Source organism: Fundulus heteroclitus, chromosome 1 (assembly GCF_011125445.2).
Source record: "Fundulus heteroclitus isolate FHET01 chromosome 1, MU-UCD_Fhet_4.1, whole genome shotgun sequence".
NCBI lineage: Eukaryota > Metazoa > Chordata > Actinopteri > Cyprinodontiformes > Fundulidae > Fundulus > Fundulus heteroclitus.
In genome coordinates, this window is record NC_046361.1 from 13,555,133 (window position 1) to 13,578,012 (window position 22,880).

At 38.4% G+C, this 22,880-nt stretch overlaps 1 protein-coding gene across 1 annotated transcript in view; it reads right to left on the minus strand.

Annotated features, from left to right (window-relative positions):
- Nucleotides 1-1,211: 1,211 nt before the first annotated feature.
- Nucleotides 1,212-22,880, minus strand: part of LOC105922654 — a 44,452-nt gene continuing 22,783 nt past the window's right edge. The window contains 9 exon segments of the mRNA XM_036135453.1: nucleotides 1,212-2,283; nucleotides 4,472-4,518; nucleotides 7,350-7,526; nucleotides 8,935-9,111; nucleotides 11,825-12,417; nucleotides 12,419-13,623; nucleotides 17,847-18,590; nucleotides 20,632-21,267; nucleotides 21,448-22,080. Coding sequence (XP_035991346.1) covers nucleotides 1,757-2,283; nucleotides 4,472-4,518; nucleotides 7,350-7,526; nucleotides 8,935-9,111; nucleotides 11,825-12,417; nucleotides 12,419-13,623; nucleotides 17,847-18,590; nucleotides 20,632-21,267; nucleotides 21,448-21,946 — 4,605 coding nt within the window. The 5' untranslated portion in view covers nucleotides 21,947-22,080 and the 3' untranslated portion in view covers nucleotides 1,212-1,756.

Sequence of the window (22,880 nt, forward strand, 5' to 3'; positions counted from 1 at the left end):
TTAAGGAAGTTTTATGTTCTTTGAGAAATGGCACAATAGTAAATATTTAACACCAAAGTGTGGACTTCAGCCTTTGCTTGTAAGTGGTAAGATTGCCATAAAAGGTGGGATGAAGGTGGGTTCATGCAGCGGAAAAGTAGGTTTGATAGAGTAACAGCTGCAGGTCTATGTAAATACTGCATGGAAAATACAGTTTTTATTGAGGCACAAAGGCTTTTCTATCCTTTAGTTTTTCTAAAATAATTCAAATTAAAGGCAACTTTGATGTTTTTTTGATTATTTGAAAGTAAATGACTTTGTTTTAGAAAACCTAGGGAAAAGTTTTCCTTTAACCAAAGTCTGGTGAAATATTAACATTTATAAGCTGATGTAAAATTTTGAGCTAATCCTAAAGTTAAGTGTGGACTTTATGATGCTAGTTTCTGATAAACCAGAGGTAAGATTACTAAAGTGTGTTAACATTACTTACCACTTGTTTTTCTGTGTAACCTGACTTCTCCTGGTTGTGACCACTCACTAAGGCCTTGACCTGCCAATCAATCAGTCTTTCGAATCAATCAACACACCAATAGGGCCCCGTCTAACATCGTTTCTTGTTAGGCTTTGTGCAGAATGTTCATATTCACAGCACTGAAAATGATTTGAGTTCACACAAAAACGGGGAGAATCAAAACATTAGAGATTTGCCAATGAAATGATCTGACATGAGCAAACAAGTTTGTTTTGCAAATAACTTTTTCACTTTGTTAGAAAAAATAAGTTATTTAAAATAAAAAATAAACAGGTTTTGCAATTAAAATTTTACTGTCGAAAATAACTTATTTCATTGCAGTTTAAAAGTTTTGATTGCAAATATTTTTTTGTGGCTTACAAATAACGGAAACCCAAAATTCAGTGTCTCAGAAAATTTGAGTATTATATAACATTAATTTAAAAAAAGAAATGGGTAAATGTTATGCAATGGGCCCATCATGGCCAACATAATCATAGGAAAGACTGCTGACTGGAAAGATATTCAGAAGTCCACAAGGTTATGCCAAAACATCATTGCTATAAACCAAAAGCACAGAAAGCTGTATCCAAGCATATTCACAGAAAGTTCAGTGAATAAGTGTGGTGTGAAAAGGAGCACCAGCAAGGGACAAGGACAGCTTTATTTTGAAAGGACACACGTACACATATTGTAATTCACTTTTTTTTATTGTTCTCAATATCACCTCCAACGTTTCTGGTAGGCATGGCCCAGCATGTCTTAGTTTTACTTTTCCATTGGAGTCCTTGACGAGTTTGTCAGCTTCAATATATTTACACAGTACTGTCAGTGCAGTTACTATTTACCCCATATTCATTTACACAGATTAAATGCTTTACTCCAGTAAACACATTCATTTTCCTAAACACAAAAACATAACACTGCATCTTTCTTGATCTTTATTTAGTTTGTCTTTCATATATACCTGGATTCTACAGGACTTAACTGTGTTTAAACTGAACCCAGAATTAAGATTAAATGTTTTTCACAGCATTACAAATTTTCTCTCTTTCTGCTATTATAATGTTTCAACAAGATCTCTTTATTAATGTATTTAAATAGCAAAAGGATAAAAACTAAATTGAGACATAATATGGAAAATATGAGCACTTAATGTAAAATACAATAAATAATTTGTGTGCTTCAAAAAAACTAAAATTAAATCATGCCGCTGTCAATATAATACCAGTAGTTTTCACTGCAATTATTTTGTAAAAAATTATTTTACATGTGACACAAAGTTATAGAGCCTTTTGTGCCAAACCAGAAGCCTGGAAAGAGCTCCTCTTTGAATTTTGCATAGAAGGTGTGAATCAGACTTAACTCTCCAGATGACACATTATAATAACTCAAGGTACCACCCTTCCAGTCAAGCAATACTGCTATTTTTTGGCATGGCCTCATCTTGATTTCAAGTGAATCCTTCTTATGCAGGGCTGTGCATTCAGTCTTGGAACATCGCAAACTCCAGGAATTTTCATTGCAACCCAGACCACCACTGCTGTCATGTTCCTTACTCACAGTTTTATATGCTACTGCAATTCCAACCGTGCCTTTCCATTCCACTTCCCAGTAAGAGATGCCTTTTAGGCTCTCCGAACAAAATACCTGGGTCCTCTTAAATTTGGATTTAAATTGTTGTTGTGAAACCCTACTGTCCACCTTGATGACAGTTCCTGCTTGTCTGTTGTTTTCAGACAAAAGAAGCCGTCTGCCTGCAGTTTTGTCATCGAGTTTCAAATCTGTAGCATCTGAAACAAATTAATGTAATTAGGTGTCACTGAAGAGCAAAGGGGATTAACCATCAAATCAGTTCAAGTCAGAGTGATCTTTGTAAACAGCATGGTCTGTAAAAACAAACTGCAACACAGCTCTGGTAGTATCTGTGTATTAAAATATTATGACATTGTAGGTTTGTAGAATATCAATAAATATGTTTTAGAACAGTATAACTGAATTGCTATTTTCACTCATGTAAGTTAATTCTAGACGTATTAGTGTGCTCAGACTTGTCATTTTACTCTCATTATGATATACCACACTACTTGTAATCATTACAACCAAAAGAAACTCATTTTAATCACAATCTTGTGTAAACCTTAGCTAAAACAGTTTTTGGAAAATGTCATAATAATAAGAAATTCAATCTTTGAATAAGCTTCTTTAATTATGATAATTATTAGATATGTTTATTTAGATTACATAAGTAAAATAACTACTATATGTCAGGATAACCAAGGGTTTGATGGTCTCTTGTAGCTCTCTCAGGATCCAGCAGTCTGTTTGTGTTTTCACCTTTTAGCTTTGTTTAGCCTGTGATCCTTGTTTTTGTTATTGGTTTAACTCCAGTTTGGTATTTATGTTTATAGTTTTATGTGGTATCTGTTTGGTTCAGTTTCTGTCTAGTTAGCTTATGTCCGTTATTATTATTATTATTAGTTCTGTTAGATCCTTCGTTTATGCTTGCCATTAGTTCCTGTGTTTGAAATGTCCTTCTTATAGTGTTATTATATACAGGTCCTGTTTTAGTTAGCTTATGTTATTAGTCTGTAATCTTGTAGATCTGTTCCTTATTAGTATGGTCATTTTCTAGCTCCCTGTTAGATTCTGTTACTTCCCCTGCACCTGCCAGTTCATTTCCTTTCTTTCCTGGAGTCTATTGTATCACTCAGTTCACGTGTGCCTAATTATTCATCTATTGTTCCCTCTGTCTCTTCCCTTTAAGTTCAGCTCACTTTGTCACATACATTGTTTCCCTGTCAGCCTGTATGCCTTGTTTAATAATTTATTAAATGATCTTCTACTTATCATGCGACTCTGGAGCTGTTGTCTATGCTCCAGCCTTGCAACAAACCTGACACCATATACATTTTAAAAAGGTTTTATAGCCTGTCTACTGTTAGATGAGATAGAATTCAATAGAGATACTTTCTATGAGATTACCTAAGCGCAATTGTAACATGTCAAAATATTTGTAGTGGATTCTTAAAGAAATCTAGTTAATATTCAATTCAATTTATTTATAATAGACCAGTGTCAAGACAACATGACACCTGTACTACCTGCCAGTTGTTTGAAAAGGACTTTTCAGTACTATACTGTGTAAAAACTGCCTGTTCCTACACAGTATTGAAGACACTTAGCAAGTGAAATCCATGTACGCTTTGACAGAATGCATATTGCTCCCACCATCAGGTGTTTGACTGTTTCAGGCGTATGTTGACACAGCCGCCATCTTAGGTCTCTTGATCTAAATGCCTGTTCTTATACTGCCATGATAAGTGGCACTGTGATGTGTTTTTAAAGAAATAGACATTGGTAGGACTATCAATGATAGTCCTTACTGTTTCAATTAGTCTTCAGCCTTTCTCCTTTTGCTTTACACACAGTTTCAGGTAGCTAGACTTAAGGTCTAACTCTACATGAAATTAATGCTTCTATCTAATCCGTTGGGCATTCTGTCATACCAGCAATGTATCTGAGTACTGGCACCACTTATGTTTGGCTTGGACTTTTCTTTTACCGTTAATCAGGCTGTACAGGGCCTGTCTTACTAACTATAAGTGTTTGGTTGTTGCTGACTCCATCAAGGTTATTGTTTGCGTATGGATTTCAGAGGTTTTTGTATCAGGCTTGAACATCTACAATCTTATTATCTTGTAATGCAAAATGTTATGATCATCCTGCTTCTCTTTGATACCACTCAACTAGACCTGTCCAATCCAAATGAGGTGATGGTATCTACAGTTTGATCTTCTTCCTGGTTCCCCCTTACCCCCTGAGAGCTGGACATTTTGTATGTCTGTCACTCAGATTGTCCAAAACCTAATGAAGGTTGCTCTAAGAGGGGATTTGAACCCATGAGTTGTAATTAAACAATATCTTTATTAAGTTAAGTCATTTAAACAGGGTTATAAAAATTTTATAGAAGAGACTTACATTTCTTCATCCCAGGCCGTAACCGATGTGGTCCGTTAGAGTCAAAACTGTTAAAACAACAATACACGTTAAATAAATTCACACTTTTTATGTTTTATATTTATGTTTTTGAGTTGTAAGGTAAATGCTCTCTTAAAGTTACTTGTAGTTTTGCGTAATTATCTTTTCATTTGTATATACATTCACATGTCACATTAGATACACTTTGCAACTTTACCTATAATGACATTGTTTCAGCAGGAGTTCAAAACAAGAGTTTTTTTGTCCATTTTGACATGAGTGCAGATGTGTGTGTTGCACATCCACCATATGCATAATATGACTCTCCTGTTCCACCATGCCGTAATTCTGCTCTTTTATTTATATACTTATCCACACACACACACACACACTAGTTACCTTAATTGAAATGTGTAGGAGATTAAATCTGAACATCAATCTAATTATTTGGGTGGTGGGGGATTAATTCATCTTTTATTTTATTAAGGGTGAACACAATACTGCATGCAAAACAAATCCATGATTTCCAATTAATTATACTAGACTCTCACCATAGCATGTGAATGTTGCAGTGAAAATACAGACTTATCAAACCAAACAACTTTCTATCAAATCAATTTAAAATCAGTTATCAGATCTAGATTCTAATAAGTGGTTATTTGAGCTAGTGTTTCTATCCTTTAAAACCAGACTGCGAAATATCTAGTGCTAATTGCCATGATTTAGGTTTTTGTTTGTTTTGTTTTTGACTTTTCCAGACTTTTCTAGAATCAGCCACTCAGTTACCGGTCAATTAGCCCAGATCAGCTCCACCTGCTGCCAGTAATTACTCTCAACTCTGGTCACCTGTTTCCCTGTCCATATATACCTGCCTCAGTCAACTTATCCCTGCCAGAACAGCTCTTCTCTTCTTGTTCCATCTGGTCTGATCTTCTCATCTAGTGTGATGTGCCCTGCTTCTACAAGTTCCTATCAGTGTTGTTTTCGTCAATGATGACGACAAAATTATTTCGTTGACACCCTTTTTTTTTTCATCACGATAACAAAAACTGATGAGCTAAACATAGATCTTTGATGACGAAAACATGACGAGTCGTGGATGTGAGTTTTGGTGGATGTGAGTTTTCAGAGTTGTCGTTGACGGGACTGGATGAAAACATTAGTGGATGGTTTGTCGAACATTTAAAATGCATCACATTTCTGCCTATTGTGCTGTAATCTGTTCGTTACAAGCTAAGAAGTATCAGCCCTGCTGCTGCGTCCTGTTTGGTCACGCCCACCACCTGGCGTGCAGCAGTGCACATTCTGCATGACATTAATTTATACTTAATGATAATGGATTGCGGCGGTGAGGTGGGCGGATTTTCACCCGATTGGTGCGCTGCGTTGTGGGAAAAATGAATAAATAAAGACTATAAAGGGCTCCTTTAGAGTGAACAGGAGGAATTATGGGTCTGACCTGAAGCCCCCGATGTTAAAAGTTCCTTAAAATGACCCTTAAAAGTGCGCACCTAAATTACATGTAACGTAATTTTGCAAACCTGAATTCAAGCGCAAGGCAGCATGCCTGTTTATAAGCACAAAACGTATAAATAGAATAAGAGGCTTTTTGGGCTGGTTCTGGTTAGCAGAACTGTTTTCTGATCCAGCGTGCAGCCTTGACTGGTTCTAAATGAAGGATTTATCTGGCAGCCGTTCTCCCCACTTCCCTCCTGTGCAGTTCCGTCCCGAGCCTTTTGGGGGCCCTGAGCAGAATTAGATTTGGGGGCCCCCCTGTCCACCACGCAGAATAACCTATGCTAGAAAATTATTGACACAAATGCCAAGCTATCATGTTATAGCGAATATTATAAACGACTAAAATACTTCTCTTTTAATAAAATTTCAGAATACAAGCTGTCACAAAACATTACATAAATTATTTCATCATTTCCATCAAAATTTATTAATTTATATCCCTTGTTTAAGTTATTTAATAATAACTTCAATAAGCTGTCAGTCTGGTAAGGAATCTGGTTATTATTCAAAATTGTTGAGGTTAATTGTTGCTTTATGAATTGCAACACAAGACTGACTAAAACTAGCCTAAAACCTTTTTCAATTTTAGTCGACTAAACTGAACTAAAACTATTTTGTTTAGTAATGACTAAAATGTGACTAAAACTAACAATTTTCATCCTGAAGACTAAAACTAAGATGGCTGCCAAAAACAACACTAGTTCCTATGTATTCAGCCAGCTGGACTCTTCTGTTAAGTTGCCTGTGTTTGCGTGCTGCAGTTCTGCCTGTTTCCCCTTGCATTCCAGATGCTTGCTCTGCACATTCTGGTCGTTCCCCGGTCCACATCGCCTGTTCTGGTCTTTCTCTACCCGCATCCTCTGGTCTCCTGCTCATCCCTGCCTGCCTGCACCATCTGCCATAACTCATCTGTCAAATCTGGTTCTGATCGTCTGCCTCACCCGCCACTATTCATACCTCACAATAAACCTGTTAAAAATGTAACTCTGTATCTGGCTGAATATCGGGTTCACCAGCGTCACCCATTGGACTAATAACAAAGGATATAACAGCAGTTTGCTGGATACTTTCCGTGTTTCAGACTATACCGCACAAACCTGTAAGGTGGCTTTGTTTGAAGATTTCAGATATCTCAACATTAGTGTCAGCAGTTTCTGAAATACTCTGACCTGATCATCTAGCACCAACAACCAGGCAACATTCAAGATAACTTAAATCCATTTCCTTTTTAATTTTGATGATCAGCTTGAACTTAACCAACTTGATTTTACAACATTTGGATACATAATAACAGTATGAGCTTGTCATATCCAACAGAACAAAAAAAGAAATAAAATACACCATTAGCACTTTAACATACCACACCGTCTCCAGCTTCTGATTTGTGTCATCAAGGCAAGCGTTGAGCACACTCATTCCAATGTCTCCACAGTGATTGTAACTTAAATCAAGCTGTTTTAGCTTGGAGACTTTATTGGATTTAAGTGTGGATGCAAGGAAATCACAGCCTTTCTCAGTCACCTGACATCCCGATAGCCTGAGCATAACACAAAGGTAGATATTACAGCTTAATGCATGCTAAACCAGAGGACATCTTCGAAACACCAGCTTTGAAAAGCAAAAATCTGCATATGTATTTTTTTTTTTTTTACCATACTCATTAACTCTGCAACTGTGTGACAATGCTCTAAATTGTTGCTCTGACACCCATGTTTTGATGTCACACATATTTTTGATATTAGTACTGTGTATCTCAACATATTTTCCTCTCTATTTTGGATTATATTCAAAGACCTAATTGAAACATGTTGAGGATTAAATATAAATTCCAAGGAAACTGAGTGTTATTTCTAAACATACGGTCAAACATCACAACAAGCTTTATTACATGTTTTATCAAATAACATATATGCATTAATAATGTATAAGCCTTATTGTGGGTGGACCTTCCAACGCCACATACATTCAAGGCTTTCCCTTAAGTGCAGTAGAGGCTATGAAACCTCATTGAAACTTGGATGAATTTATACCTGCAATAGGACTATCAAAGGATAATTATATCACTTAAGATTACAGATAGTGGAGACAGGACTTTTAGAAGAACCACCTCCTCATCCTCGCAGAGCAACTCAGAAGGTGATGATGGATTTTTACTGGCAAAGACCCACCATACCGGTGAAATCCATTGTCTGACAGACTTTTATAAGTACCTTGATATTCATCAGAAAAATAAACTGGACTGGAGTCACAACACTGATGCTCTTTAAAGGAAGCGTCAGAGCAGACGATTCTAGGGTGCCCCATCAACCCAGTGCAGGTTGTAGGAATCAGAAGACTCTGGCACAAATAATAGCACTGTTTGAAAACGTCTTCTAACCCATGCACGAAGCTTATGCAAAGCTGGAGAGCTCCATAGAGACAGACTGCTGCACCCTAAAGGCACAAAAGGGTTTTATCACTGAACCTTCCTCCCAGGTGCTGCTAGATCACTGCTCTCAAAAATCTCAATAGATGTTTGCATCCCTGCTGTTTTTGCAGTTACTTCAGTCCTGTAAATAGTTTTGTTTTTTTTATGCATATATATATACATATATGTTTTTTTGTTTTTTTTTTTAAATCACTCTTCTTAGTTGCACACTTGTTGCATTTCTTGTGCATGGCATTTTGAATCTCTGTTTAGTAGTTTTTTGTCATGTTGTGAAGTTGCTCTTTGCTGCTGGTACACCTATATTTTCTAACAATAAAGAATCTTCTATTCTAAGGTTTGCACTATTACCATCCAAACACTTATTCCTGTCAAAACTTTCAATGAATTTTTGAGTGATCATTAACTGTCAGTAAAGGGAACAAATGCAACTATGCCATATATATATATATATATATATATATATATATATATATATATATATATATATATATATATATATATATCAAAGTATACTTACTTCAGAACTTCCACTTTACAGTGTAGACTCTTTAATCCTTCAGCAAGTTGCTGTACTCCTGAATCCAGCAGATCATTATGACTCAAGTCCAGTTCAGTGAGGTATGAGGAAGCAGAATTGAGGGCTAGGGTTCTCAAACCTCTGCAAGATTCTTCAGAGAGCTCACACCAGCTCAGCCTGTACAAATATATGTAATTAGGCACACAGACAGAATGTTGCTACAACCTTTTTGATAGATTTAAAATGTGCTTTTTCAGCAACTTGGTAAGGGAAATTTAACCAACTGTTACTCTGATGTATCTATGCAGTGCAATGAGAAATTATTTTGTGGCTTATAAATTTCTTCTTTTTATGCTTTTTTGTCACATTAAACAGTTTCAAATCCATGCATCCATCCATTTTCTGACCCGCTTAATCCCTCATGGGGTTGCGGAGGTTGCTGGTGCCTATCTCCAGCGTTAACTGGGCGAGAGGCGGGGTACACCCTGGACAGGTCGCCAGTCTCTCGCAGGGCCAGTTTCAAATCATCAAACAAATTTAAAAACATAACAACACCAGACCATCATACTACCACCACCATGCTTGACTGTCAGTAGGTTGTTCTTTATTTTAGGAATGCTGCCTTAGTTTTATACCACCTGAAATGGAACACACCCCTTCCAAAATGTTCCACATTACAGCATGTTGTAGTATATTTTTCCAAAAGTCTTGAGAATCATCAATATGTTTTTGTGAAATATTCTTTTTGGTGAGCGTCTCGTTTGCTTCCTAAAATCTCCCATGAAAATGCTCTGATGCAGAGGGTTACATCTGTAAGGACATCCATCATGAAACCTTTGGCAAGTTTACCATGCATGCTCTTCATAAAGGATCGGTCGAGGTCCAGGTTCTGGAGACTTTGACCACTGGCAGCATTCGCAGAATAACGACTGCCACTGGTGCTGGTGACCGACAAGGTACTGGTGGAAATTGGTCTACTCTTGAAGAAGTGGGACACTATGTGAACTAAAGAGAGTCACCAAGAGTACAGTGAGATACGGTATAAGGGAAAGTGGGTGCTGATCTGGAAAGATGTACATCATATGTCCTGTCCTATATTCACTTCTGCACAGATGTTGTTCTACCCACAAATACAATCAGAGTGTTTCCTAACCAGAAACCATGGGTAGATGCATAGTGTGGTCCCTGCCGAAAGCCCGGGATGCAGCACTCTGATAAGAAGACAGGTTGGCCTACTCTCTGTTCCTCTGATCTCTGGCATCATGAAGTGCTTCAGGATCCTCCTGAAGTACATGAAGGATGCCATCCTTGCTGGCCTTGACAGCCTGCAGTTTGCCTACAGGGAGAACTGTTCTGAAGAGTATGCTGTCTCACTGGCACTTCACATGGCTCTGACTCATCGGTAGCATCCTATGTTAGGATGCTATTTGTGGACTTCAGCTCAGCCCTCAACACCGTGCTCCCAGACATGCTGGTTCTGAAACTCTACAGCCTGGGTTTATCTCCACCGCTGTGCTCCTGGATCAGTGACTTCCTCACCAACAGGCCCCAGGTGGTGAGGATAGGGAAACTCACATCTGCCCCACTGATCCTCAAGGCTGGAACGCTGCAGGGTTGTGTCCTCAGCCCTGCTCTCTTCACCCAAGACTGCCCTGCTATCCACCCCACAAACATGGATATGTTTGTGGACAACAGTGGAGTGGGTATCCAACAATAATGAGATGCACTACAGAGAGGAGGTCCAAAATCTTACACAGTGGTGCTCCGGGAAAACCTCATCCTGAACACCAGCAAAACCAAGGATGTCATACTGAATTACAGGAAGTCCAGGAAGACTGAACACACTCCTCTCTGCATACAGGGAGAGGTGGTGGAGCGTCTGGACAGTACAAAGTTCCTGGTATTCACATCTCCGCAAACCTCTCCAGGACTCTGGAGACTTCACACCTGATGAAGAAATCCTAACAACAGCTCTTCTTCCTCAGGAAACTGAAATGGACTGGACTTTCTACTAAGCTGTTCATAATCTTTTTTAGAGCTACAATAGAAAGTATCTTGTGTCTCATCATAATAGTGTGGTATGGGAGCTGCACGGCACAGGTGGTGAGGATAGTACAGGGGATTGTGGGATGCTGTCTACAATATTTGAACGTAGTTTATGGCTTATTGTGTAGGCATGTTATATGTAATCTGTGTGTATCCTGAGTTGGTTTCTGTCTCATAAAACTTTCACTATGGTAACACACAGTGACAATTAAGATTCACGATTCTTAAAATCATCAAGACTGAATTTTGTATTTATTCAGATTATCTTTGTCTGATATTAAAGCTTGTTTGATGATCTGAAACATTTCAGTGACCAAGGAAAGCAGACAAGAGGGGCAACAAGGTTTTATAACAGCACCATATATAATAGCATTTATAATTTAGACCCTGTGTGGAGAAATTCCACAGTAAATTTGTTTTGTTCATCAAGTTCTTGTTTTTGAGAACTTTCAACATTGTTCCTTGTTTATTCTTAGCACACAAAAAATATTCAACTGAATCAAATAAACTAATAAAATCTTGCCATAATTGGCAATGCCAATTATGAATGAAAAAACACTTTAAAAACTTTTCCAGATAGTCTAATTTAGATCTAATTTATTGATTAAACCAAGAACGAGATGTTTTTGTAGTAATGTTAGTTAGTTGTATATTTAATGTGACAATGGCATGTACTATTCTGCAATATTTTGAAACAATAAACCAATCTTTAATTGAACTGTCCAACGACAAATTGACCAGAATCTTGGCTACAACATACAACCTATTGCAAATACCAAGACATGAGTATCTAAGATAAGCTAAAATAGCTAAAACATTGGAAAACAGCTTGTAAAATACTTACAAAGCAGTTCTGGAGACTTTCACCACTGGCAGCATTCCCAGAAGAACTTTCTCTGATTTCAGGTACTTCTTGAGATCAAACACATCAAGCTTCTCATCCGATGTTAAGAGCACATAAGTTAAAGCTGACCACTGAGAAGAAGTGAAATTTTCAAAGGATTTTGTTTCTGATTGAAGGAAATGTTTGATTTCTTGAACGAGAGAGTGGTCATTCAGCTCATTAAGACAGTGAAAAAGATTAAGGTTTTTTTCTGGGTCCTTGATGTCCTCCCTAATCTTTTTTTTGATGTACTCCGCTGTTTCCTTGTTGATATTTTCACAATCTTCAGTCTTTTCCAGCAGTTCTTGGAGTAGAAGTTGATTATTTTCCATAGAGAGTCCAAGCAGAAAGCGGAGAAACAGATCCCAATCCCCATTTTTGCTCTCTAAAGCCTTGTCCACCGCTTTCTTATAGAACGCTGAGGCAGACATGGATGGGGACCTTGAAGTGGGTTGAATGAACAAATTTTTACCTTTGGTATTGAATGTGTGAAATACATAGAGAGCTGCCAGGTACTCCTGAATGCTCAGATGGACAAAGCAAAACAGTTTTTTTCTGGTACAGGCCATGGTCTTCTCGTTTGATCTGAGTAAACAGTCCAGAGAAGACAGCAGCTTTTGTGATGTCAATACCACAGTCTGTCAGGCTTTCTTCACAAAAGAGAAGGTCTCCTGTCTCTAAAGCCTCAAAGGCTAGTTTCCCTAAAGACAGGACTGTTTGTTTATTTCTGGAATTCCAACAGGAATGCGCCTCAAAATGTTCACACCTTTCATGTTCACTGTACTTCACATTAGCTTGTCTGCATTGGAGCAACAGAAAATATGTGTAGATGTCAGTCAGTGTTTTGGGCAGCCCATCATCTTGATTTTGGTGAACAATGTCCTCCAGTACCTTTGAGGTGATAAAGCAGAAAACAGGAATGTGACACATGATGTAGAGACTTCTTGACTGCTTCACATGTCTCAGGATTTTTTCAGACAGTTCCTTGTCACTAAATCTCTTCCAGAAATATTCCTCTTTTTGTTCATCATTAAATCCTCTAACTTCTGTCATTCTGTCCACTTTTTCAATAGGAATGTTGTTGGATGCTGCAGGTCGAGAAGTAATCCAAATCTGGGCCTTTGGAAGGAGATTTCCTAGGATGAGATTTGTCAACAAAACTTTTAAAGAAGCTTTCTTTCTAACATCTGTACAATGATGGCTTTCGTTGAATTCAAGATCAAGGCGACATTCATCAAGACCATCCAAAACGATCAGAATTTCATACTTGTCATAGTTAGTTATTTCAGAGGTCTTCATAGCTGGGAAAAACTGATGAATCAGATCTTCTAAACTGTGTTCTTCCTCTTTTCTAAGGTTCAACTCTCTGAAAGGAAGTGGAAATGTATAAAAAATGTTTTCATTGGCTGTGCCCTCCACCCAGTCCAGTATGTACTTCATTGATGCGAATGTTTTGCCTATCCCAGCCATTCCAAGGGTAAGCACCGTTTTGATGTCTGAATCAACAAGTGATGGTTTAAAAATGTCACAGTATCTGATAGGCGTTTCTTCTTGCTCTTGTTTAAACTTGGCATCTTGAACCTGTCTACACTCATGCTGAGAATTGACCTCTCCTCTGTCTCCCTCTACAATGTAAAGATCTGTGTAGATATCTTTAAGGAGAGTTGATGTTCTCTGCTGATCTATCCCTTCTGAGACGTAGGTAAGATGTTCCTTCAGCTGGGCTCTGAGTTTACGTTGACTTGCAAAATCAGGCTTCTCTGAAAAAAAGAGCAGAAAAATAAGTATTTATAAGTATTTATGAATGAATAAAAATCTATGTCCAAACTAAAACTAAATATTTATTTACTTTGGACACAGACGACCGTTTTATTGTAAAAATTATAAAAACACACTAAAGTGTCAGATGTGTGCCACGGAATAATTGACTAGATAAAAAAAAATTATAAAATATTTTAAATTGGCATTTACCCAGTCCCTTTTCTATGAATTGTCTAAAATGTTTTGCTGCAACCAATTACCTTAAAATGTCAGGTAATTAGTGAATTGAAGTCAACTTCAATCTGCAGTCTAAGTGTCACATGATCTGTCTGCATAAACACACCTTTTATGAAAAGCCCCAAAGGCTACAACACCATTAAGCAGAAGGCATCACACAATAAAGATCAAGGAGCTCTCTAAATGAATCACGGTCAAAAATGGCAAGTACAGGTGAAGTTTGGGTTATCCTTTTTATTTAGTTTAGTTTCCTGGGAGCGCCATCAAATCCATCATCTTCAAATAGAAAGCAGTTGGTGCCACGACACACCTGCCAAGAGGAGGCCACCCACCAAAACTGAGACCGGACAAAGACTGCATTGATCAGAGAGACAGCACAGAGACCGAATGGCTAATATATGTGCATTATAACATAATAAGGAGGGGACCTGATTAACTGCACCACCTTACCAAGTCAATCATTGCCAAACATGTTTAATTATAGGTTAAGTTTTGCTGCTGGTTTGCTCACTCTGCCAGAGCAAGTGACTATAAACACCGGTAGAAGAGTCTCTTGTGTGACAAAAACGGTGTTTCCCTATCCTTTGTCGACTCAATGTCTGTATTCTCTGCTGAAGCGGTCACAACAACCTTATTGCCTGATCTGAGGTGGTTTGGGTGGGTAGCAGATTGTACCTTTTTATTCTGTACCACTTGTGCTTTCTCCAAAATGTAAGACCTAGCCGGAGTTGTCCACTGTTTGTCCGTTCAGTTTTATGAGCACATAGTCCCCTGCACACAACAGTGGCAAGCTTCATAAGCGATTGCACATGTTGTATTAGTATGGCTGCTTTTGTTTGACTATGTCAGCAGTTTTTCAAATTTTATCCATGCCAGGCCAGCGTGGTTTCAGGCTGTCCTGCAAAATGGGCAAGGCCGTACTGATTTTTCTGCTCATTACCAGCTGGACTGGCTCCTGTAGAAAAGTTTTTTGGGCTCTGTATGTCATCTGAGCATGAAGTCGTCATCCTGGCATAAGATGCTCTCTTTGTGACCTGTGCAGCACTCTCTGCATGACCATTGCTTTGAGGAAAATGGGTACATGAAGTAACATGAATAAAGTCGTAGTCCTTGTCTTTTGGCAGAGAATAATTGTGAAACATTATCAATCACTAACACCTCTGGGATCCCATAAATCGCAAACATTGCCTGAAAGGGACAGTGTGTAACTTATTTGCCATTTAATTAGCAAAAATCAAGTATTGCTTTTATAAATACATATCCAAAGTCTAATAACATCACATCAAAAATAAAAGTGTTCTCATAACTTAGAATTAGTTTTTTATAAATCTACATCAGGGATGGGCAACTTCCATGATAAAGAGGGCCACATTTTTTTCAGCACGACCATTGGAGGGCCACATGACCACACACTTCAAATGATTGGATATGAAAGACGCTACAAATGATTCTCAATAAGAACAAATTTTATATTAATTTATATTTGTATGTTTACTGTACCAACATACAACTATTTTCTGCATATAAATGCATTTTAATATGTCCTTAAGCAAAAAACAAACCGTTTGCTTTAAAAAAAAATGCAAAAAGGAATTTGAACTCCTCCATATCAAAGAGCAAAAAGTTTGCTTAAAAAACTGATTGCAAATAGTTTCTGTGTATAAAATAAATGCATTTTAACATGTCCTTCATAAGCAACAAAGACAAAACATTTGCTTAAAAAAGTGCAAAAGGAATTTGAACTCATTCATAACAAAGAACAGAAAGTTTTAAAAAACTTGATTGCAAATAGCTCACATTCATGATTTAAGGTCTGCTACTACAGCGGCTCTGGCAGCTCCCGTGTACTTTTCATATTTAACCTTATGCAAGGTGTTGTAATGTCGACTTAAGTTGTAATCTTTCAGGGCTGATAATGTCTCCAAGCAAACTAGGCACATTGATTTTCCTTTGAATTCGGTGAAGAGGTACTCTTCATCCCATTTTGTCTGAAAAATGCGGTCAAGTTTTCTCTTTATGCCACTGCTAGTGACCATGGCTCTTGACTTTCTTCCTCGCTGTTGCAAAGTGGCCCGTGCCACTATTGTTTGGGTATGGTTAGATTTGAATAATTACAAGTTTTTTTTTATTTTTTATTATTCAACTATTATTGATCTATTCGCGGGCCGCACTGAGTGATGACGAGGGCCGTATGCGGTCCCCGGGCCGCCAGTTGCCCATCCCTGATCTACATAGATGTCGGTGCACCCACTGGGAGGTGCCATGTTGCATTGCCATTTCTAATTTCAATAGCTGAAACGGGACAAGATTTTCAGCCATACACGTTTCCTATCTGTCTTCTATATGAGGACGTGCTGTCAGCGGAGGAGTATAAAACAAGGAAAGATGACCATAGATCTGGAGTGGGGAACCTACAGCCTCCGGGCCATATACTACCCTCGTTACTCTTTCGTCTGGTTTGCCACACAATTTCAAGTGAATAAATAAAACAATTAAAGCATGGTAAGAAACTTGAAATGAAATGTTATGATATATAAGCGTCCGAGCGAAGATTGGGGTCAGTGAACACAACATCATAGAGATGAGCAGATGAACAGTTGTCGATTATGGCACAGGCGAAAAAAAAGAAAAGTGGATGCCGGATGTTGCTTTTTTTCAAGACAAATGGACAAACAAATATTTTTTCACTGAAGTGACAAGCAAACCTTTGTGTGGGGAGTTTTTCTTTCCGCTGTCGCTTCATGCTTGCTCAGTATGAGGGATTGCTGCAAAGCCATGGACAATACAGACGACTCTCCCTGTGGTTCTACGCTTCTCCAGGAGTGAATGCTGCTTGTCAAGACTTTGATGCAATCTGCTGGGTTTCCTTATATAGGAAATGTTTGACCAATCTGTATAATATGATTAAATTTGACTTTGTAAAGTGCCTTGAGGTGACATGTTTAATTTATTGGTGCTATACAAATAACATTGAATTGAATTGAAGTTGGGGAGGAGCTGGCAGTGATGAAAAAGTCCAATCTGGAGCGACATTACAGGAATAAGCATGTTAAAACGGAGGAGTTGAGAGGGCAGCTGCAAACTGATAAAGTTACAGCGCTTTGTTGTGCACCAAAACTCTGACAATCAGCGTTTACAAGACCACAGGGCAAAAGAGACAATATTATAAAGGCAAGTCTTGTGGTGAGATAATTAATAGCTAAGAATCTGAAAACTCATGCAAAAGAATTTGTGAAGGAATGCATCGTTGCTGCTCCATAGCTGCGAGTTCCAGACAAAGTAAAAATATTTGAAAGCATCAGTTGCAGACAGAATCACTGATGCCAAAGCATTCAAATCAGTTATACCAACCCACATTCTAGAGCAGGGGTGTCCAACTCCAGTCCTCGCGAGCTGGTGTCCTGAAAATTTTAGAGGTTTCCCTGGCCCCACACACCTGAATCAAATAGCACAATTAGCTCCTCAGTATGCAGTCAGGTTCTTCAGAGTCCTGCTAATTAACTGATTATTTGACTCATGCGTGTCAGACCAGGGACACATCTAAAGGTTGCAGGACACCGGCTCTCGAGGACTGGAGCTGGACACCCCTGTTCTAGAGATTGGGCAGGAGAAGTCTGAATCTAAAAAGACAATCATGAATAGTTGGTGTGTTTATAGTAGCTAAACAGAAATTAACAAAGGGTTAGAGACATAGAGGACAGTATGTTCACCCGTTGCACACAGAAAAACGTGGCAATGAGGAAAACAGCCTGTCTGTAAAGCCCATAGGGATCTTTCTTAAAATAAAAGATTTTTTATTAAACTTTGCTTTACTAAATAAAAGCGGATTGCTTTACATTCTGTGAGTAGTTCTTTTTGACTTTATCCTGCAGGTGATGGATATAGAACTCAAAATTCTCTCTCTCTCTCTCGATGTATGTATGTATGTATGTATGTATGTATATATATATATATATATATATATATATATATATATTAGTCTCACCTCGAATTTCTGTCTTGCGGTGGACGAAGTCATCAGGGAGCTGCTCGGCTGCTGAGGGTCGGGAAGTAATCCACACTTGGACCGTGGGAAGCAGGTTTCCTTTGATGAGGTTTGTTATTAGCACATCCAATGAGGCCTGTTCTCTGACATCAATCACCGTCTCATTGTTGTCAAAGTGCAGAAGATGTTCACATGCATTCAGTCCATCCAAGACAAATAAAAGTTTGAACCGTGCGTAGTTGGAGATTACAAATGTTTTGATTTCAATGAAGAAATGGTTGAGAAGTTCAACAAAACTGATGGTCTTCTCTTTAATTAAGTTGAGCTTTAATAAGTCAAGTGGAAATATAACTTCTTCAGCTTGTCCCAGAATGGGCTTGATGTGGTCGTCATTCCAGGTGAAGAAGGAGTGCTGAGTTTCATTTTTGGCCCAAGCTTTTACAAACTTTTGCACATGGAAGGATTTCCCAATGTCAGGTTCTCCAACAGTCAACACTGTTCGGACTTTCTTTTCTCCTCTATTTTTGAGGATGTCACATAGAGTATTTACTTTTATCAGTGGTTTTAACACAGTATTTTCACCTGTCGCATCATCAGTCATCTCATCAACAGGGACGTTTCTCATGATGTGTTCTGTTATTTTCTGGTTTGGATGACTAACTTCATCTTCACCTCCATCAGGATATTCTTGGATAAATCTTCTCTTCAGGCTTGAAACAAGTTTTTTCCGACGCATCAAGGTTTCTAAATAGGAAAAACAAAAATTAGCTTGCAAATAGTAATTTAAAATTTAGTGATCATTTGTAATTTTACTAAATAGTTTTAAAATTATTTAATTGTTTGTTTTCTTTTTCTTGTCATTGATATTAATGAGCAGTTAGATGTTTCTTGTGTAGATTTATTCACAATGTAAAGCATATAACTTTCAAAAAAAAAGTATTTTGGTATTGATTTAATATATTTTAAGTTTTTGGATGTCTGTTTCCTTGTAATTTACACTTATCTTTTTTATCTGCTGACAATTCTAAACTGTGGCACCTTTTTAGGCAGGGAGTGTTTGTACTCATACAAATTGTTGAGTTTCAAGGAACATGCTGCTTTCTAGTGGCGGGGCAGAGAAACTACACAATTTTTAACGTTTCAACTAGTGTGATGTGTACTGTACAGAGATCGTAATTAAAACATTATAATATAGATGTGTTGACAGAAGCTGAACCAACCTGCATGGAGATGGAGAGCAAACTTCACACAGAAAGATGTTCTTGGTGTGAGGGTGCTCCACTATCTTGCTCTATTGTGTCTCCTACTTTGTGTAATAAATAATTGCAAGCTGGAGTCTGTTGGGATTTAGATATTTAGATGAGACTGAACTATTTCTAGAACATAGTAAAGGCCAGAAAAATTCCACCATTACAGCCTGGCATGGGTAAGGGTATGATTTATTTTGACCATAAGTAGATGTTGTGGTACATTTTATTATGTATTGCAGTATCACTGTGCTGCAACATGGTCAATGATACTGAATAATAATAACACCATAAGGGCGCATGCGCAGCCAGCAAGCGGAAACTAACAAGGCACGTTGGTGTTATGTGAGTACATCAGAATGATTGGCATGTGGGACAATAAATAGATCAGCTGCTGGTACCCCCAAAACTTGATGCCAAAAAAGATTGTCCACGATACTTTTAAGAAATACTAAGGGTTACTAGTAATCCATTTTGAAATACATTTTGATATTACCTCAGTATGATTAATGCCTAAATAGCTGCCTGAAGTGTAATTCACCCCATGTAAAAGCATAATCCCGACCCAGACAAAAATTTGGAGGAGGTCGCTGTTTTCAGGAAAGCCACAGCTTTCTATATTGCTATTTTGAATCATGGACAGTGAGCAGCGTTATGCATGTAGTTACACCATGGTTTGGTCTTTTGAGATGGAGGATTTTTCACCCCTCTTGTCACCGGAGCTTGAGGGAGTCTTTGTGGAGCCCAGTGGGCTAGAGCTTTATCAGTTTGAGCCGCTGCCTCAAGGCTCTTACTCAGCAATGCCCGAAGCCGGGGCTGCCGAGGCAGTGGAGGACAAGATCAGTCCTATCATATTTATTTCCCACTTCCAGGGTGGGATGATCAACATTTTTGCCCATGTAAGATTCGTTTGCAATCTGGAAACTGAGTGTGCTTGATCTTCGCTGTGCTCTCTTTGCTATGAATGCAGGGGGGTTTCAGGATGAGGCAGTAGCTTTCTGCTTGTGGGACAGTGTTAAGGGAAGTAGGAAGGCGCTCGACAACAGCACTCGCTGCTGCCTCAAGACAGTAACTGTAGAATAATTGGTGCTTTTATGTAAATTGTCCATTACGCATAAAAAGTTGCTAGATTTGTTGCTAGTCGCTTTTTTTGAAGAAAAGGCACAACAAGAGGCACAAGACAGACTTGCTTTTATACCCCACAGCAGCAGAGCTACTGATGTCAGTTTCTTCAAATATTCTTCTTCTTCACTAATTTGTTAAAATAATGCACAGGATATGTAGACGATACTATTAGATAACCATGTTGACAGTTTATTAGCAAAAAAAATAGTTGATTTGGTGGTGAGTTACCCTTTAGTTAAGCAATCAATCAAATAGTTGTTGGTGTTGCTATTAAGTGATTCTGATTTGATTCTCAAGATACTTAGAAAAAGGGGTAGATATACTCTGAAAGACAATGTTTCACTATTACACGGTGCTTCAGAAATAGTTTTTGACAAAAAGTAGATGCCTTTGTTTTAACACTATTCTCTTACCTCGACATTCTGTGACTTGCTCAATATATTCACCAGGAATCTTGTGAACTCCTGAGGGCTGAGAGATGATCCACAGACAAGCTTTGGGGAGTAGGTTTCCCTTAATGAGGTTTGTTAGGATTACATCCATTGATGCTGGCTTCTTCATATCTCTGAGTTCAATGTTGTTGTCAAAGTCTAACGGAGGCTCGTAGTTTTCCAAACCATCAAGTACAAGAGCCACTTTTTTCTTTTCATAGGTGCCAACTCCTGGTTCTGCCACGTCACGGAAAAAACTTTCAAGTAAACTGTCCATGCTCAGAGCTTCTTTTCGCTTACTCAGCTCACTAAACTGAAGTGGGATTATGATGTCAACATCCTTATTTGACTTTCCTTTTGCCCAATCAAACATGAACAATTTTGTTTGAAATGTTTTGCCAATGCCAGCAACACCCTTTGTCAGAACTGTTCGGACAGTCTTTTTCTTCAGGTCTGTAAATAAATCGTCGTAGGTTTCCACCAGTTTTTCTTCAAATTCGTTGTTTGTGTCTATCATGTAGAGTTCTGAATCTGTCTCCATTTCAATCAGTTCAGTCTCATATGCGGCCAAGATTCCGTTTCTTCCAATATCTGTAAGTCTGTGTTGGGCATCAATCTCTAAATGGGGAGGGAAAATTTGAAATTATTTGTAAAAATAGATCATGACATTTTACATAAATCTCCACAGTTAATTGTCTGATTGCAGTATACATTTCATTAATCTTCTTTTTACAAAATACTGCACTTTAACATTGCTAGTTATGTTTATATGCATGCATGAGTGAGTGAGTTTCATACCTTTACAAAGTAGAACTTTGTCTATATATTTTTCAGGAATCTTTTTGACTCCTGAGGGCTGGGAGATAATCCATAGCACCGCTTGAGGAAACACATTGCCCTTGATAAGATTTGTCAGTAACACGTCCATCGATGCTTGCTCTGTTATTTTAGTCAGCTTTCTATTCTTTTGAAAATCAAGAGGAAGTCGACAGTTTTCCAAACCATCAAGTATGAAAGCCACTTTACATTCCTCATAGGTGGAAACGTCCGGCCGTTCAGCATCACTGATAAAACCATTCAGCAGATCTTCAATGCTTTGAACTTCATCCATTGTGGCATTCAGCTCACCCAAATGAAGTGGAACAATTAAGTCAATATGGGTGTTGGATTTTTGCTTGGCCCATTTGACCATGAACCTCCTTGTATGAAATGTTTTTCCAATTCCAGCAACTCCCTTTGTTAGCACTGTTCTCCCATTCCTCTTTGACATAAATAAATCACTGTAGCTCTCTACCATTTTATCCAGGTGTTTCCGATGTTTGGCTATCTCAAAGAGTTCTGAATCAAATTCCACCTTTGTGAGCTCACTTTCATTGGCTGTCAAGATCCACTTCCTCCAGGTCTCAGAGAGTTGTTGTTTAGCACTATTATCTAAATTGCAAGGAGACAACACAAATAATTAAGATAACTCAAATACAGTGCAGTTAATTTTCTCGGAAATAGTAGTCTGATTTGACTACCAATACTATTATTAAGTTCTTAAGGGGTTTTTATAATGAAACAGAGTGATTTGTGATAAAGAATCAATAGTGAAACATTTTCAGTCTATGTCAGTAATTGTCCTACAAGTACCAGCCTGGATGAGGTGTGGTATGATACAGCAATAAATGAAGGCATGAATCCAAGCACTTATTTAAAGAGAAAAAGGAGAAACAAATTGACAAAATAAGGACAAAATCCAAATGCAAGGGCCCAGCAGTGTGGGTATTAAAACTACCAAAACTCACACACAATAATGTAAAACAAGAGTGTGCTAATGCAGTAGATGCTCCTATTCATAAAACCTCAAGCAGTTTGAGCAACAGTAAAAACAAAAACAATTAAAACCGCAAGCGGTGATGAGCGGCCCTCGCAGCAAAGCGCCGCTCCGGCCTTGGCCACCGCTGGGATTTGCGCACCGCCGGCCGCCCGCCACCGCAGATGCTGTCACGCATTTTGCCCGCCCGTCCACTGGGCGATTTACACGAACGTGTTCGGCAGCGCTCCCCCACGACTCACAAAAAATCTGGTGCAGATTCACCACAACGGACCGGTATAGCGCCCGCTTCACAGCAGACGCCGCACCAATCCGCCTGTCGATCTCCCGCTCCATCTTCCCCTCATTCGTGAACAAGACCCCAAGATACTTGAACTTCTCCACTAGAAGCTGGCCCTTGGGACTTTCCTTTTTT